Source organism: Halichondria panicea, chromosome 1 (genome assembly GCF_963675165.1).
Source record: "Halichondria panicea chromosome 1, odHalPani1.1, whole genome shotgun sequence".
Taxonomy (NCBI): domain Eukaryota; kingdom Metazoa; phylum Porifera; class Demospongiae; order Suberitida; family Halichondriidae; genus Halichondria; species Halichondria panicea.
This window is the reverse complement of record NC_087377.1, coordinates 17,411,472-17,429,574: the sequence shown is the minus strand read 5'-3', so window position 1 is coordinate 17,429,574 and position 18,103 is coordinate 17,411,472. Positions and strand designations below refer to the sequence as shown.

Below are 18,103 nucleotides of genomic sequence, written 5' to 3'. Positions count from 1 at the left end.
AATATTAATCATAATTTAGTTATAGAGGGATTGAGTTATAATTATTATGGAGTACGATAGGCCAGGGTGCAGAACGATTATGAAGATCGAATAATTACCATAAGAAAAATAATGTTGAGAACGTACATTAATTACTGACCACCACAATAACGACAGTTATGTAATACTATACATGGCAATATTGTAAAGACAAAATCTTTTCTCTGAGTTCATAATTATAATCATGGAGTATGTTTCTAAGACTGCTGTGGTGGGTCCGATTGTCCTGGTTGTTCTTCGGCCTGCTGTGGTGTGTCCGATTGTCCTGGTTGTTCTTCGGCCTGCTGTGGTGTGTCCGATTGTCCTGGTTGTTCTTCGGCCTGCTGTGGTGTGTCCGATTGTCCTGGTTGTTCTTCGGCCTGCTGTGGTGTGTCCGATTGTCCTGGTTGCTCTTCGGCCTGCTGTGGTGGGTCCGATTGTCCTGGTTGTTCTTGTCCTGTTTGTTCTTCAGCCTGGGGTGTTGGATCCGATTGTCCTGATTGTTCTTCAGCCTGGGGTGTTGGGTCCGATTGTCCTGGTTGCTCTTCGGCCTGCTGTGGTGGATCCGATTGTCTTGGTTGTTCTTTGGCCTGGGGTGTTGGGTCCGATTGTCCTGGTTGCTCTTCGGCCTGGGGTGGTGGGTCCGATTGTCTTGGTTGTTCTTCGGCCTGGGGTGTTGGGTCCGATTGTCCTGGTTGTTCGTCGGCCTGCAGCTGTGCTGGGTTTGATTGTTTTGGTTGCTCTTCGGTCTGGGGTGCTGGGTCCGATTGTCCTAGTTGTCTTTTGGCCTGGGGTGTTGGGTCCAATTGTCTTAGTTGCTCTTCTGTCTCCTTGTATATAGCCTTATGTGCGGCCAGCAAATGACGTCGTTGGCTGTGTTTCACTGTATGGGAGGAAATAGTCTAATAGAGTACCAACTATACAATACCAACTTTAACAAAATATTATAGTGGTATCCCCCCTTTTCAAGTAACTGTAAGGAAGTCAAACACACTAGTGTGATTCAGTGAAGCCACATTTGTAGAGTTCAACTAATCACACAACTTTATAAGCACACCATTGGAAAGGTATTCTGAGAGCTATTGAGTTACAAAACTGAACAATCTGAACACAAATTACGGGCTCTCAAAGATAGCTACCAAAACGACTGAAATTTTGATTTTTGTAGCCGTAATACTTGGGGCTAGCTATAGGCAGGTACGTGATAGCTTATAGTGTGCATAAACATTCAATGTTAGCTTAGACCCTCTTGAAAAACAATGCCCTTGTATGTATAAAAGCTTAAATTGTAGAGTGATGCATTGTGACATCATTGATTGGCTGCCAACCCTCAGATGTGGATACCCACCCACTCACCTCTTTGTCTCATTGTTTTCCTCTCCACCTCTGGTAGTAGGAAAGAGTAGACCATCTCTGCCACCAGCTCGTTGCCTGATAGCTCACTGTGGTGTGTGTGTGGGGTGTGGGTGTGGGTGTGTGTGTGGGGGGGGGGGTACACATACATATTTTAGATTTCGACTATAACTTGTACATGTATCTGCAAGCAAACTATTTGTCTGAACGCAAATTATAAAGCCTTTGCTTTTGTAGAGGAACAGTACCGAGTACTTTTTTTTAGGAAGGTGGTTAAAACTTATACCGTATAGCCGAACTATTATTGGGTTAGGGTTAGGGAAGCTAAATTAATATTACTCCAGGGCAAGCTATTATTGGCGATTTTTAATTTAGGTGACCCCTTACCTTGATTCCTCAAATCGCCAAATTTACTCGTATACATGTCAGTACCTCAATAGAGGTGGTTCTAATTATATCAGGTTTCAAATATGCGAATGCGAATAACACTGCAAAGAAAACTCGCTATTCACAATCTAAAAAACGTCGCACATTCGAACCCTGATATACGGTAGTGTACACTCACCTATACTGGTACTGATGTGCCACTTGGTTGATGGCTTGGGCCTGTTTCTGTATCTCCTGTCTGGCCTGATCATCGGCAGTCTTCTCTACACTAGCCAGTATAACATCCTCCAGGTAAGACTCGACACTGCCTGTGTGGACTCGCATCATTTGCTTGAATATCTCGTCCTCTGTGCGACGCAGTCTCTCCTCACGTTGTCTTTTACCACTCTCCTCAGCCTCTCTAGAAATAATTATGTGTACATTTGTACATAATTATTGAGGTAGTAGTAATTAACACAGGGAAATATCAGGTAGTACAATCTTGTGCAATCAAAAGGAGGCCTCTTTAAAGTACTTTTTAATGCTATTAGCTCTACACACACACACACACACACACACACTACTTATATCCACTAGTGATGTGCCCACACTGGTCGGTGGTGGTGGTTGGTACTAACCACCTCTAGACAACAATAACCACCTCTTAGGTTTAGTTTACCACATTAAAGAGGCAAATTTGTGTATTGAAAATAGCCATGTACAACTTCAAACATTCTAGGGACATCACTGACTAGACTGACTGACCTCATTCTCCTCTGCCTGTCAGCCAGCAGTACGAATGCATGTATCCTCCGCTCCTCTTGAAGACGAATCAACTCTTTATTGAGGAAGTCCAGTTGTGTACCAATCAGAGCAGCAGCAGGCCCTTCCACACGGTCCTCAACCAGACACTCCTATATATATACAAGAGAGTGAGGGGGGCTGAAGATAAACTATGTGTACCGTATAGCAGGGGTATAACGAGGAATGACAGTTAGAAAGGTTTTTGCGGATTTAATTTTATATACAAGGAAGGAGGTGGGGGTTGGAGATCTGTGGAGCTACACAATGTATACGAAGCTGTACATGTGCATGTACAGACATTCAACAGAGAGGGGTTGAAGGATACAGGGAACATTGTATAGAAATTGCACAATTACAAGGGGAGAGGAGGTTTGAAGATCTGGACACTCTAGCTTAGTAAAAATTAATTATTGGAGCTTTAGTACACTGTACTTGTACATAATGGACACTTTGGCTCTGAAATCAATTGCTGATCTATATAAGCACAGTGTGATTATTGTAGCACTACCAAACAGCTACTAAATGCATTTTTAGCTTTGAAATTGGACGTCCACAACACAAGTTACGGACCATCAAAGTTACAGCTAAAAATTGGTTATTTAATTCACAATTACAATGATTCCCCTCCCGTATATAATATTATACTGTGTAGCTGCGGCCCAACAATTCTGTAAAAAGACCTTCCGCAAATAATATTTCTGCGAAAATAAAATTTTTAACTGTTAAATTAGGCGTGGTTAATAAGCATTTGCGGATAATATTTCTGCGTTTACTCATTCATTCGCAGAATTTTTGGGCCGCAGAAATTTCTAGCTATACGGTACACGTACCTTGTGCAAATGTTCCTTCTGTAGAGATTGTTTGCTCTTCAGATCAGCAGCTTCGGTTTTTTTGATTTTCTGCTCTGGTGCCTGGAGTGCGTGGGTGGTCCTGAGCTCCTCTATCAGCTGACGACGCATCTCCTTGCCCTCGTACATCTGAAGGGTGGGCGTGGCATATGATGATGTCATAATACATCATCAATTATACATGCACAGGATGTTAATGTAATGTATTCGACCGTTGAAATATTCAACAGTCTGTATTTTAGGGTACAGTAGAATAATCGTTTGGGATTACAGTAGATAAGCCATGCAGGGATGTGCCCACACTGGTCGGTGGTGGTGGTTGGTACTAACCATCTCTAGACAAAAATCTTAGGCCTTCTTATAATTTAGTTACTACATAATAATAGACTGTACATTTTTGTGTTGAAATGAGAATAGCCCACCACTTCGAAAATTCTGGATATTATTTGCCATTTTAATTATATTATTATTTACTGCAAAAATGCTGATTGTGTTGGTTGAATTACGCACCTTGGTTTGTATGGCTCTTCCTCTGATGACTCTCTGTAATAGCACGATTGCTAACTCCTCCTCCTCTGAGCCGGGAGAGGGGCATGGCACTATAGGGGTAGGTGGGCGTGGCACTGGCTTCTCAATCCTCTCAAGGAAACGCAGCGGCTTAGGAGATTCCTTCCCTGCACCACCATGATGTGATATCAATACAAAAGTCACTTTTAGAGAATAGAGAATTTGGTAGAGATCATCGTTGATGTACGTACATTGCAAGTATTTCGGTGCAGTGCACAATTGGGAAGAAATTTGGGGAAAAAAGTCATTAATTTCCAGTGTTGTATAATAATTATTGTATGCCACTGTATTGATGTACCTTTAGTCCTCTCAGTGACCAGTTGTGTGTGGACCTGGTCCAGGATGGCTCCTAGTTTAGCCGTCTTCCTAGCTGTGCCCCCCACCCCACGAGCTGACCTCACCGGGGCCTGGATACTGAGTGGGGGAGAGAGTGATGACAGACCAGCGCAGTGAGCGTACAGTTAGTGTTACAAATATACTGATAGTACATGTAGCTGGAATCATAAAAGACAGAATCTCTGCGTACAATCATGTATCACTTACTCTGGTGTGGTTACACTGAGGTCTAGGTTGTCCTCCAGTTCCAACAGCCCTGTACAGATATGCAAATAGTAGGTTATCAAAATCATCAATGTGTGCCAGTACTTATCAAGTGGTGCATTGTAATTAAAAGAGTCCATTGAACACACGTACGGAAGTGGAGTAGTTGAACATTTTTCAACAGCCATATTTATCAATGGATAGTGGGAAGAAATGATAAAGAAATGGAGATATACTGGGAAGCATAATTTTATTTCACACACCGTCCATAGTGTTGGTGAACCTGCTCTTGACACTGTACTGCTCAGAGCCAGTGTCCAGGTACATTCCAATACGCGTCATTGGGGCGTAGACTTGGGAATCAAACTTAGTGTAGTCTCTTATCACTTGTCTCTTCTCAAGCCTTCCCTCCACATTGGCGGACTTCTGGGTGAGCTTACGAAGTGCTAGGAAGGGTAAAACAGTTGTTTTTAAACGGAGTATAGAAAAGGCGAGTCTGAGAGCTGCAGAGGCATTCAATTAGATTTGAAATTGACACAAATTACGGGCTCTCAAAGATAGCTATCAAAACGGCTGATTTATGGAAAGAAGCGGAAGGCTAGGAATTCTGAAGATTTGGTACATGTACAATGTATAAATATAGTAGCTTCGGTGCTACATAATAATAATAATACGATGTGCATATTTATGAGGCTCTATACAAAGTTTAGCTACATGTACACGTCTATAATTATAGCTAACCTTTAACATGATCAGTACGCAGTCTCCTGCCGTGTTTCTCCTTCGCTGCTTGTTTCTTTGCCCTGCACAAATACATCCATCACACAGTACACAGTGGCATGGGGCATGTGTGGGGAGGGTGTGTGTGGGGAGTGTAGGAGATACCATATAGCGGGTATATTTCGAGGGTATAAAATTATGTTTGTGGTTTTTGCTGATCAAGCATGTACCGCGAACATTTATACACACGAATTTAGTATCACATGCATGCTGCAGAAAGGCTGCTACATGTATTTCTCGCGAAAACCTTTGTAATGGTCATTTCGCAAAAGTTTATACCCTCGAAATATACCCGCTATAAGGTTAGTGGGGAGGAAGGTGGCCTGAGGTAAGAAAGATGGGAGGGAGTGGTGTGTGTGCTCACCAGAGGTGCTCCAATCGCTTGTCATTGAGAGCCTGATGATCCACCTCTCTTTGTTTGAGCATGCTCTGTAGTACCTCGAGTCTCTCATCTTGAAGTCTATAGTGTTGCGTGTAAGTTATAAATGCAGTGAAGTGATGTACTGTAGTGCACGTACACATGATCATTAATTTTAATGTAAGTTTTTAATTCCGTACATTTTTCTGCCTGTACATAAACAGTTATTATAATTATTGAATAGAGTACCGTACTATAGCGGGTTGTTTTCGTATGATGCACATTTTCGTATTTAGAGCATTAATCTGAAAATGAAATTATGAGGTCCTACGAACATTGAGCTGTTACGATGTTGTTGTTATTTAACAGGGTAGCTTAATTAAGTGTATACCATCAAAAATTACCCGCTAATACCAGCTATTGTACGGTATACTAACATTTTGATCTCCTGTTCTCTGAAGGCCCACTCTTTCCTCTCTTGTTCCTCCATCATCTTCCGTCTCTTGCCTAGCTGAGAGAGATCACTGAGAGGGGGTAGGGTGGCCTCCCAGGCACGCTTAGCACGGGCTCTCTCAATCATCTCAACCTCTGCCAGACCAGCAGGTAAACCAGCTCCTGTGTGTGGTGTGTGGTGTGGATTGTGCGTGGGAGTATGTGAAACCTGTCTACAGCAGTTATCCTTGCACAGACCAACAGGGCTGTAATAAAGAGGTGGCCTGCTAACACAGGTCCAAACACATACGTATGCTATGGAGAAACTTTGAGGCCCATTAACCTGGCTGTATTTAGGGTAACCACAATCACTGTATATGCAATGAAACATTCTACAAAACACTCCGCCAACCGTAATTGATTTAAATTATCAGTATCGAGATGGGAATGACCCCTTACCATAGCTGAGTGTGGCTAGTGTGAGTAGCTCTGGCTGTGATCCAGGTCTGACCACATACTCCGGGCTATAGGGATCAGTCTGAGCCTCACTCTCTCTGTAGTCCGTCTGTACCATGACAGTTCGTGTGGAGGGTCCAGCCAGCATCTCCTGAGCCCTCCCCGTAGGCCGGGATAGCGGGTCAACTCTGTAGGGGAGAGGAGGGTATACCATATTTATTATACTAAAGTTAATGTATTTCTGGAAATTCAATGGCAATAGCTGTAAAACAAAATGAAGCAAAAGCTCATGGACAAAAATTGTTGTTCAATCGAAAGAAACGCAAAGAGTCAGCATGAAATTTCCCATGTACAATTCGCAATAGTTAGAAAAACGCAATCAATGCTTGTACAGTGTCATTCACAATCGATTAACCTCGCATTCAAAACACGATATATGGTATAATTATATAGTACCTGGTTGGGGCCAGGATCACGTTTGGTGGCATTTGAGGCAGGAATGGGATGATGGGTCTCTTAAAGTACTTGTATTGATTGGTACTGTTGGTCTTGGGGTCTTCAAACTGTTTGGGGGGCACCTTCACATCTGGGTCATAGTTGAACCTGTGCATGAGGGGAGAGAGGACAATAAAGAACATGAAACACGTAGCTTCAAATATTATAGTCTATGTACCATAACAGGAGTGCATGACCATAATCACTACAAGCCTTTGATTGCAAAATGAGCCAAATTTTGACAATATTTGTGATCTACATCGTAACTTTTCAATCAGGCAAAGAATACAAGTACATGTACCAGTAATAATGAAAGCACCGCAGGTGCTGATGCCTCGGTGGAGGTGCCAAAGCTACATAACATAAAACTACTAATAGCTAGCTTTTATTATACACACATTGATTATGATGAATTTTGCTGCATGCAATCAACCGAATAGTGGGTAATGATCGACCATGATTGTTGTTAAAAACGATCGATGCCAAAAGTTCAAGTCTAAAATTAATGGCTGCAAGTCAGCAGAGCCTTGCAGCTCTCTGCTCACTCTTGCAGCTACCAATAGCTAGCGTTCTAGTGCAGAGCTAACTACTAAGTAGAGTAGTAACACTCGGTGAACAAGTTTTGCTACGGACTCTTCTGAAAAGGCTGCAATAGCATTCCAAGTAAGCAAAACTAGGCATAACTCGAGAACGAAGCATTATTTTGCAAATCCACGAATTAAAATCCAAGTAAACATGACTAGAAGCCTATAGAAACTCTTACTTGCACTTGATTCATCCTTGAGCAGCTGTAGCGGTCTACACACACACAGACACACACACACAGACACACAGACACACAAACACACTACCGTATACCTCGCTTGCGCATGCGCACCGAGGCATAATTATACGATGTTTACAAGGATTGTGATGTCATACAAGTACTGGCATTTTGTTTTGCAAAGCCATTAGAACTCGCAAAGTTACATTTGAAGCTCACAAAACATTGTAGTTAATACAAATAGTATTTTACTTTTTGTATCTGACAAGTGTCTCCCTGGCTTGGTCACGATAGCCTCCCCACTGTCTGGGCATGTGTTTAGGTACAGGGTCCGTCGTATCCAAGGTAACGGCCTGCCGAGGGTAGTGACGCAGCGAGCTGAACATCGTACGAAAGTGGGGAACAAACCGCTGTATAATAAAAGAGTGAAATATTATTAGAGCATCTTTGAACGGCCATAACTTTAGTTTCGTTTATCCAATCACATTGATTTTATGATTTTTGAGAAAGGCTTTTCAGATAATGTATTATTATAAGTTGTGTTAATTTTTGGGAGATTTATAAGAAACGTACAATTTTGTCCACACTGGTGTGAGATTTGAACGATTGCTTGGCATGATCTCTCTCGCTGGACACCGTAAATACCGGATCTGTACATAAAGTACATAATAATTACATAGTGAAATAATACACGTACTATAAGCATTTTATTGGTATTGGCCGCAAGGGGTCATGAAGGTCGCAAGGGTCAAGAAGGTCGCAAGGGGTCAAGAAGAGTACACACACACACTACATTAGTAATATATACGTACGTATGTTTACACGGTAAATACAGGATCTGCACACTAGTTACATAGCGACATACACGTATGTACGTACTTAATACACATACTATAATTATTTTGGGATTGGTATCGGCCGGCCGGCCGCAAGGGGTCAAGAAAAGTACAGTACAGTAAAGCGTGCACAAAACTTACCGTATAGGTAGTCATATGTTCTGGCAGGCCTTACAAAGGCAGTTTTACTTATGGTCTCCGTTACAGTAGCCATTTCTTTATCAGTGCAGTGTCGATGTCAATGCAGAAAGAATTATAATTATGTTTCCAATACGGTAGCCATGGGAACCAATGAGCACACGCCCCCTAACAAACAAAAAAGGTGTGCTTTATTTGGAAAAGAAGAAAGTCGAAAATGAGTCTAACTGAAGAACTAGTTTTGAAACGATCTAAAGCTGACAGTTTAGAGTCTGTGCGGACCCTCAACTGCTGGGGCTGTAGTCTGAGCGATGTGCAACTTCTGAGTCAGCTGGATAATTTAGAAGTCCTCAATCTTAGGTCAGAAAATAAAATAAAATAATTATTTATGATTATAATGATGTGTTATTTTTCGAAACAGTGGTAACAATCTGTCTACTCTCAAGGATCTCAAAGATTGTGAGTTTATCTCAGCTATAGGGCTATAGAGTAATAGTGATTGATATGTGTGTGTGTGTGCATGTGCCTCAGGTACAAAGCTTCGAGAGCTGTTCATTCGTCGAAATAAGCTGACGGATTTCAGTGAACTAGCCCACCTTGCACAACTGAAAAACCTCAAGGTAATAGTGAAACCTTTTTGGGGAATAAGGTTTTGGCCCTTATATAATTATTACAGTTGGTCTTTCTTCAATTCTTCAAGGGTCCATGGCCTAAAAATAGTTCCATTATACTTGCATGTACTGCTTAAATCCTACACTACATTACTTCAGGGGAAACCCTTGAGAGGCCTAGTAACCTATTGTGTTGAATAACAATTTTTAAACTCAGGTGGTGTGGCTCAACGGTAACCCTCTCAGTGAAGCCACCTCCTACAGGAGCCAAGTGGCAAAGATGCTGCCGCAGATAACCAAGTTGGATAATATTGGTAAGTACTTCACTGTACTAAACTGTTAGTCTGTATGATGTTGACAGTTAGAGTAGTCCAAGTAAAACAACTTATAGCTGTATGTACAATATCTCAGTGCACATTTCCCATACAATGTACTAAAATATTTTGCTGGTGAAAAACCTTTGTGAATGAGCCATGGTTCATCAGAAAATATTCAATCTTGTGTAATTACTAGGTTTTATTTTGCAGAGTTTGCATAAGTTTGATGCTTGCAAAACAATATCCTTCCTTGTGCAGAGTTGAGTCCTGCCAGTGAGAGTGGAATGGGGAGTGGTGATCGTGTGCTGGAGGCTGTACAGTTGCTGCTACGAGAGCTCAATCAGACGCAACTAGAAACTGTTCGAGACACTGTGACTGGCATGCTTAGATAGAGTTACTTACTTACTCTGATCGATCTGTTCATGTTCTTCTTTTATACTATTTGTGTTGCATACGTCATCTTTAAATAAGTGTGGTATCACTGTAATGGATGCAATCACATGCACTTGGGATCGAGGCTATATAAAAAATTATGTACAATGTATGTAGTCTCTATGATTTTTTCAGGTGCTGTAAATGACATCATTATTAATACAGTATAGGGGAGAGGCACTGGAGTTATATATAGTGCAGTCACTACCAGAGGGCCCATGCACCCTCGGAGGAGCTGCCGAGGATTAAAATGTGTACAGTTCAGTGAATCAAGAGACAGAATGTTTTCCAATTAGAAAAAAGAACCGTTCAGCTACAGCCTAATGAAAGACATAGGAACTACTACCACTGCAGTACGGCTGTTGCCTAGTGAAAAACAGTAGGGCTGCTGACTATTTTAATTTTGCACAAAGGTTATAGTTTCCCAGTGAGGCACTCACTGCATGCAAATAGGTTCCATGCAGTCATGATCACTGCAAATAGATTCTATAGGTTTCCGTAAATAATTATATCGGGTAAAATAATAATGTTTTCATTGTGTGTACGTAAGGGTTGTTCTGCAGAAAGAATTTGAATCAAGTGATATGGTTTGAGTACGTTAAGGTATAAGGTATAGGGTATAAGGTATATAGGGTAGAAAGAATTTGAATCAAGTGATATGGTTTGAGTACGTTAAGGTATAATTCCTCAGTAGCTGGAGCCTCACGCCCACTCAAGGTCGACTAGGCAGACTGTAGTCACCTTTGACGTCTCTGGAGGTCAGAATCTCCTCGTAAGTGATGGTCTCGTTGGTAGCGGCTGCACTTTGACCCTGGTCAGTAAGTCTCAAGGAACAGTCCTGTGTGTGGAGAGAACAGATGATATTATTTAGTATATAGTAATTTGTCATAAAAGTTTCAGTTTGTTTGAAACTTGTTTACACGCAAACAGTCAACTAGCTAACCTAGGCTAACCTGAACACTCCTTTGGCAGTTGATGCATCAGAACAACATGCAGGTACAATCATTGAATCAAATTACAATAGCTACAAAACTGATAAATAGCTAGCTGGTAGCTGTAGTAAAGCCACAATAGCTAGACTGAAAGGGGGGATCCGTGGCACCCTGGGATCTCCCCCTGGATCCGCCACTGAGGATATAGCTAGACATTATAACTACTGTGGAGTACTGTGATCGTTAGGTAGTCTTTTAGCTAGCTAGGAGAGCAAGTTTTGGTGTTGTGCTTCCGTATATTCTCTTTTTTCTCTGTACACTCACATAATTCCTCCGTGGAATTTGATGATAAATATGATGCGAGGCCACACCTTCCTAGGTAATGTGGGCGTTACATCCTGTCATGCTGCAGGAACGCAACACGGGAGTAACTCATTAGCGACCGATTAACAAAAGGTCAAGCTATGTCGTACCTCCACTGTATTGTAACTGAACATAATTATTCAGCAAAAATTGCCAATTACATATTCTGCATGTCGTACCTCCTCTAGCAACCAGAGGAGGTACGACATGCAGGGTCAATGTAACATAATGTTCTAGATGTAAAGGAGGAATTTAAAAGATGTTCAGCAGCAACCCAAAGAAACTGCCAAAGTGGTAATGTGCCCCTATAATTATATACTATTATAATTATACCGTATAGCGAGTAATTTTCGTGGGGTAAATATTTGTTATATTCGTGGGCAAGCTGACCTCCACGAAATTTTAACGTAGGCGTGGCTTACCCGAACATAGGAATGCAGTGCAGCCACGAGACTAAACGAAACTCACAAATACCACCGGTTTTTTAATTTTTACCCCACGAAAATTACCCGCTATACGGTACCATAAAATATGCCAGTACAATTTGCCTAACTAAAACTAATACACTCTACGCAAACCACTTTAAACCAAACTCAAACTCACATTTTCTCTCCTCTTTCCTCCTCTCTTGTACCGGAGCACTAGATAGGCCACCATCACTACACCAGTTACTATAGCCACCACTGCCAGGGCCACCACTCCTCCCACCACTCCTCCCACCACAGCACCAATCTGATAGAGATGACTCTCATCAGTAGAGACTGTATAATGGATTGCATGAGACAACCCACACAAACTGTTAGCACCAACCTGACATATTAATACACGCTGTGTGTATCCCTCCACTGGTAGGCACCACACAGCAGTAGAGGCCACCAGGAGCAGTAGCAGTTCCACTCATCATCAGACTGACACTCATCTGACCTCTGCTAACATACAACGCTCCATCCTCCATAACAACAGAGCCATTAGGATAGTACCAATCTCCAGTGTTCCCCTCACAGCAGCCAGTAAAGTCAGTATGACAAACGAGACCACTCCCCTCTCCCACGAATGACAGGGGGATCTCAGGGACCCCAGGCAAGTAGTTGGTAGAGGAGAGGGACAAGTACGAAGGGGGAGGGCCTATGGGGGTCAAATAATAAAAATTTTAGCTATTGCAGAAACTGTCACTTACTCTGGCAAGACGGTGAGCTGCTCCAGTTACCAGTACTCAAACATGTGATGGTTTCAGAGCCAATCAGAAGGTATCCAGTGTCACAGGTGTAGGTCGCCTCTCCTCCGATCATCGTGCTGGTTGGTTGTCCGGGAGATCCATTGGTAATAGAGGGAGGAGGGCCACAGGAAACTGTCAACAAGGATAAACTAACTGTAACTATAATTTTTTTCTCACCTTGACAAGTTGGAGGTGAGCCATTCCATGTTCCGTCATTCTGACAAAGTCTGACGCTGTCTCCATTGAGAGTGTAGCCAGTGTTGCACCTGTGTGTTACTATGGTGTTGAGAGGTCTGATGTCAGTGGATCCATCATTATAGGAAATGGCTCCATTAGGCAGAGAGGGTACGTCAGAGCACGTGATTTCTGCGTGGGAATAGATACACTACAGTACAAAGTACAAAGTTTATTTACTCACGATGACACACTGGAGTTGACCCACTCCACGCTCCATCACTCCCACAAGTCCTGGTGATGCCTCCATTGAGAGTGTACCCAGTGTCACAGGTGTAGGTGGCCACAGTGTCCACTGTTCTCAGACTAGCAGTCCCCATATTGTAGCTGATCATTTCATTGGTTGGTACAGTGAGGTCAGGACAGGTGGTGGGTGGTTCAGTGGGTCCTGTGTTCGTAGGGTGAGAGATCACTAACATAGATAATAAATTGATACTGTTTTGGAGGTATTGTCAGGATATTACAGCAGTGTTTTGGTCATAGACACCTCAAACAGTGTTTAACTCATTTAGACTAGTACACATGCATAAATTTTGTCCTCAAGGTTTGACGACAAGTTTATTACGGGATACTATGAATGTTGTAGGGACACTAAGTTACTTCAAATACAGGTACTTTTTACACTAGTTGATAAGATCTACATGGGAAGTACATGGGAAAAGTACATGGGAAAAGCGTCGGTGTCCATGTGATTTAGAAGCCCTCAGCCACTTTAGTACCCTCGCTACGCTCGGGATACTAAATCAGTGCCTTTGGGCTTCTAAATCCCATAGACACCTCCAAAACAGTGTCTAACTACCGTATAGCAGGTAATTTTCGTGGGGTAAAAAATTCGTTTAACTCGAGAAACAGTGGTTTTTGTGAGTAAAATTTTGTTTAATCTCGTTGCCTGCCTGCATTTCTACGTTCCGGTAAGCCACGCCTACGTTAAAATTTCGTGGAGGTCAGCTTGCCCACGAAAATAACGAATATTTTACCCCACGAAAATTATACAGAAAGTGGAACTCACCTTGACAAGTTGGAGCTGACCCACTCCAGCTCCCTCCACTCACACAGTGCCTGGTGGTATCTCCAGTGAGAGTGTAGCCAGTGTTGCAGGAGTGCACAGCACTAGAGATAACAGGTCTGTCATTAGTGGATCCCTCACTGTACATAATCACCCCATTGATCAGTGGGGGTAAGTCAGGGCAGTTAGCTGTATAGGAGACGATACACTCAACAAACAAACAGTACAAAGTCCATTCTACTTACGCTGACAAGTTGGAGCTAATCCACACCAACCTCCACTACTCTCACAAGTGCTGGTGGTGCCTCCATTGAGAGTGTAGCCAGTGGCACAGGTGTAGGTGGCCACAGTGTCCACTGGTCTGTTGTTAGTGGATCCACCACCACCATAGTCAACGTTTCCGTTTGTCAATGTGGGTAGGTCAGAGCAGATTATCGCTATGGGAACAAGCACACACTATTACACAGTATTCAGTCAGATAGCTATTGACAGGGGAAAGGGTCACACAGGCAATATTGCATTACAAAGGTGCTCGGGGTCGTAGCCAGGATTTTGAAGAAAGGGGTGCTATCATAGATGAAAGCCGCGCAGCGCCAAACCTCTTATTAATGACGTCATAATTAACTTATCTGCCAAGTTGGGCGTGGCTGAACGTTTATTTGCATACCGTATAAACTCTAATAAAGGCGCCACATAAAAATATTTACGCTGGTATAGGTGGGCCGTATTAGAGGTTGGAAAAGCTGTTTTTTACCTTTAATTAGAAGGCGGCCCTCTAAAGACACACCATGCAGCCTCAAAACTAATTTTCCACCTCTGAATACAGCCACCAATACCAGCATAAATATTTTTATGTGGCGTCTTCTTATACGGTAGAGAGAAGCTGGCCACGATCACAAGAGAGAACTAGTTTACAGATTTAAGCCAGAATAGCTAACAGATTAGAAACTGAATCGTTTTGCCTATACTAGCTAGCTAACAGCCTAACTGCAGCAAGATCTGGAAGAGAAGGGGTGCTCAGCTGGATAATCAGATACATTTCTCTGTGATTTGTATACTTGACTCAGGCATACCTGCCAATTATCCTGGTCGTACCGGGAATATCCCTCAAAATTGTTTCTCTTCCTGCGGCAGGTATCCGACTAAGGAGTAGGCCTTGCCCAATTATGCTCAACATTTTGCCTATTAGTCTAGTCTCCAAGTCTCATGCATTGTACCTATTAGTCTTTAATTCTTACCCATTAGTCTCATAATCATCAACAAGAATTATACTGCAACATCACAGACGCTTCTACATAATCTTCTAAAGAAGTATTATTGGTGAAAGAAATCTTAGAAAAAACTCAACTGATCTAGTAGTACTATACTAGCACCTTCCATACGTATATACTCAGTCTAGCTACGACGTGGACCATGTGCTCAGAAGTAGTGTAAAGGTTAACTATTAGCATTATTCATGCTATTGAGCTTCTATAAATACTTTCTACCAAAATTTGGTAAAAATTGCCTAATAGGCTAATATTTTTTGCCCATTAGGCTGGCATAATGCTCAATGCTCCACTGCACCTATATTAGTCTCAAAATTATGCTAGCATTATTGGGAGGCCTACTAAGGAGTCTAATTTCATAATTATTGTTTGATTTCTAAATATTGCACATGTAAACATTCCAATTATAGGTACAAATGGAAGTAATATTGAAAAATCCCAGGAGGAAATACACAAAACCTACAAAAGCCCATTTTGACCATGACTGTTTTGGCAGTCTACATATATCTCGGATGATGTCAGTATTTAATTTTATATGGAGAGTTTTCAAGCAAATTTCAGCACAATCTTTGATTTTACCAAGTATTAGTAAAATTAGTATTAGTATTAGTATTAGTATTAGTATTAGTATTATTAGTATTAGTATTAGAGGTTGGCAGGTCTGCTCAGGCTGGTTGGGGTGCTAGCACACGCCCCTCCCCAAAAGCTAGCTAGATACAAAATAACGTAGGATTACCTCGTTGTCCCCGGCACTGGCAGCAGGTGAACACAACACACAGTAAAAACAACAGAAGCTGTGCCTTCGAATTCTTCATATCTCGAAAAAAAATTATTGCCCCACCCAAAAAAATTATTGCTCCACCCACCCGTACCCCAGGCCCAAATCACTCTGGACTGGGCATGCTGGGCCCGGGTCTGGCTGTAAATACCAAAATTTAACACTATAATTATGTTCATACTGCTGTATTATTTGCAGTGTATGCTGAAGCTCAATGTTTTCTTTTTCCAAAAATTAATCATAATTAGCCCCAAAAATGGTGATGACGTCATGGCACTTTTAATAAGAAGAACTACAAATGCGGTCACGAAGATGCTAAGATCATAGATATATAGAGTAGAAGATCTATGCTACAAAAACAAGGCTAGATGAACTTATCATTGCTAGGTACTAATATCCAGCGGGGGAAGAGTAGGAGTTACTGTATTCTTGAGATACACAGCATAGCCTACCTCTAGAGTGGCTGTAAGAGCTAAAGAAGCAGTTTTGCACATAATTATTGCATGGGCTTTGAACTTCTCATATGGTCGATATGATATCATCAAGATCTAGAGTTCAATATCATGCATGATTTATAGCTAGATAATTTTAATAGCTAGATATCTAGTACATAGCTTCATGTTATATATAGCTTTGATACATCAGCACCCGCGGTGCTTTTTATAATTATATATAGCAGTAAAAAAAGATGATCACACAAAACAATAAAACAGTCACTCACAACGTACAACTACTGCTAGACTCAATAAAAGGGTCAGTACCGTTCACTAGCACTCTAGATACTAGGGGGCCATAAAACGGGGCATAATAACCAGTTTGGTCAGCAGGTCCCACCACTTGCAGGAGAATGAGGAGGAAATCCAGCAGGTGGCCGATCAGGAAGAACCCCATAGTACAGAGCTTCATCAACCCTGCATGGAGCAGAGAAAAACATTTTAGAGAAAGGATGGGAGAATTACAATGTTAGTGATGTGTCCACACTGGTCGGTGGTGGTGGTTGGTACTAACCATCTCTAGACAAAAACAACCACCTCTTAGGCCTATGTTAGACTATAAAAGAGGCAAATTTGTGTGTTAAATTGAAATTGAAAATAGCCTCCACTACTGACCTTCTAGGCACTTCACTGATTACATAATTATACTGAAAATATGAAATTTACTACATAAAAGAGGCAAATTTGTGTACTGAATTGAGATTGAGGGTTGAAAATAGCTACCACTTTGAAAGTCTGGGCACATCACTGAGCAACTATGCAACAAATCTTACAGCTTCTGTACAAGGAGTACAGTACATGTGGACATTGCGGTCAGGATAAGAGTTTTCACGAACCTATAGCAGGGTAGCCGAGATAGAACCGGTCCACTCCGAGCATCCCTAGGAATAGGGACAGTCCCACGGCCAGGTAGTAGTTGTACCGCTTGCCATTGCTGCATGTAAAACATGTACAATCAAGAATAGGTAATATTGGAGAAATTTCACATAATTAGAGTAGCGCTGTATTAAATTAGGACACTTCAATTCACTCACACAAATGTACACGGCCTTGTCTCGGTAATTTTGGAGAAATTTCGTATAATTAGGATACTTTTAATTCACTCACACGAATGTACACGGCCTTGACTCGGTGAAGATGCACTGGGTGGCATTATAGGGCAAGCCTCCACAGCTGACGTTGGGAGCAGCGTAGCATGGCACTTCTACAGTGCCGGTGTCTCTGTTACAGTTCCGTATGGCTTGGGAATCAGTGTCGACGTCGGGAGAGGCACAGTAGTATCTGGTATATACAGTCAAGGCGTCTTAACACTAGGGTAGATGATTACCATAGGGATCGAATGTTAACCTTTTTTCTGTAATAATACAGACAAGGCTACAACGCTAACAACGTATGTACAAAATGCATCTATTACGAATTTGGGTACTTAAAAAAGTTCAGACGTCTGAATTTTAAATGAAAACATGTATTGCGTCCACCATTGATCTGTTTATATCATGATAATGTTATTATGTGTGATTGCTTCTTATAGGATACTGTCCAGGCCGTAGGGACTTTTTACACTTACAGTCTACTAAACATGTACAGTCATCGAGAACAGCTCGTGTAGACATTGAGAGAGTTAGTAGAACTAGGAACAAGGCTAGCTTCATCTTTCGATCTTTTTTGCTGAATAAAACTTCAATATTATTTTGACTA

The 18,103-nt window shown here is 41.8% G+C and overlaps 4 protein-coding genes across 4 annotated transcripts; 1 reads left to right on the top strand and 3 right to left on the bottom strand.

Moving 5' to 3' along the window:
* Positions 1-77: 77 nt before the first annotated feature.
* On the bottom strand, positions 78-8,919 carry LOC135352376 (cilia- and flagella-associated protein 91-like). The gene is made up of 17 exons (XM_064551563.1): positions 8,758-8,919; positions 8,354-8,430; positions 8,033-8,190; positions 6,979-7,125; positions 6,526-6,710; positions 6,072-6,249; positions 5,641-5,736; positions 5,238-5,299; positions 4,760-4,942; positions 4,500-4,548; positions 4,255-4,370; positions 3,900-4,063; positions 3,372-3,518; positions 2,503-2,651; positions 1,937-2,158; positions 1,375-1,460; positions 78-901 (listed from the first exon to the last, which is right to left on the bottom strand). The coding sequence occupies exons 1-17, from the start codon at positions 8,828-8,830 to the stop codon at positions 237-239; spliced, it is 2,757 nt and encodes a 918-aa protein (XP_064407633.1). The 5' UTR covers positions 8,831-8,919; the 3' UTR covers positions 78-236.
* A 24-nt stretch (positions 8,920-8,943) lies between these two features.
* Positions 8,944-10,169, top strand: LOC135352385 (cilia- and flagella-associated protein 410-like). Its single transcript, XM_064551574.1, has 5 exons — positions 8,944-9,114; positions 9,176-9,213; positions 9,286-9,374; positions 9,583-9,679; positions 9,941-10,169. The coding sequence occupies exons 1-5, from the start codon at positions 8,972-8,974 to the stop codon at positions 10,072-10,074; spliced, it is 501 nt and encodes a 166-aa protein (XP_064407644.1). The 5' UTR covers positions 8,944-8,971; the 3' UTR covers positions 10,075-10,169.
* A 461-nt stretch (positions 10,170-10,630) lies between these two features.
* Positions 10,631-15,973, bottom strand: LOC135352379 (sushi, von Willebrand factor type A, EGF and pentraxin domain-containing protein 1-like). Its single transcript, XM_064551568.1, has 9 exons — positions 15,870-15,973; positions 14,111-14,302; positions 13,869-14,054; positions 13,044-13,247; positions 12,803-12,991; positions 12,587-12,757; positions 12,220-12,534; positions 12,013-12,170; positions 10,631-10,952 (listed from the first exon to the last, which is right to left on the bottom strand). The coding sequence occupies exons 1-9, from the start codon at positions 15,946-15,948 to the stop codon at positions 10,827-10,829; spliced, it is 1,620 nt and encodes a 539-aa protein (XP_064407638.1). The 5' UTR covers positions 15,949-15,973; the 3' UTR covers positions 10,631-10,826.
* A 570-nt stretch (positions 15,974-16,543) lies between these two features.
* On the bottom strand, positions 16,544-18,101 carry LOC135352370 (TM2 domain-containing protein 1-like). Its single transcript, XM_064551551.1, has 4 exons — positions 17,942-18,101; positions 17,513-17,686; positions 17,242-17,339; positions 16,544-16,822 (listed from the first exon to the last, which is right to left on the bottom strand). The coding sequence occupies exons 1-4, from the start codon at positions 18,055-18,057 to the stop codon at positions 16,629-16,631; spliced, it is 582 nt and encodes a 193-aa protein (XP_064407621.1). The 5' UTR covers positions 18,058-18,101; the 3' UTR covers positions 16,544-16,628.
* Between the last annotated feature and the right edge of the window lie 2 nt (positions 18,102-18,103).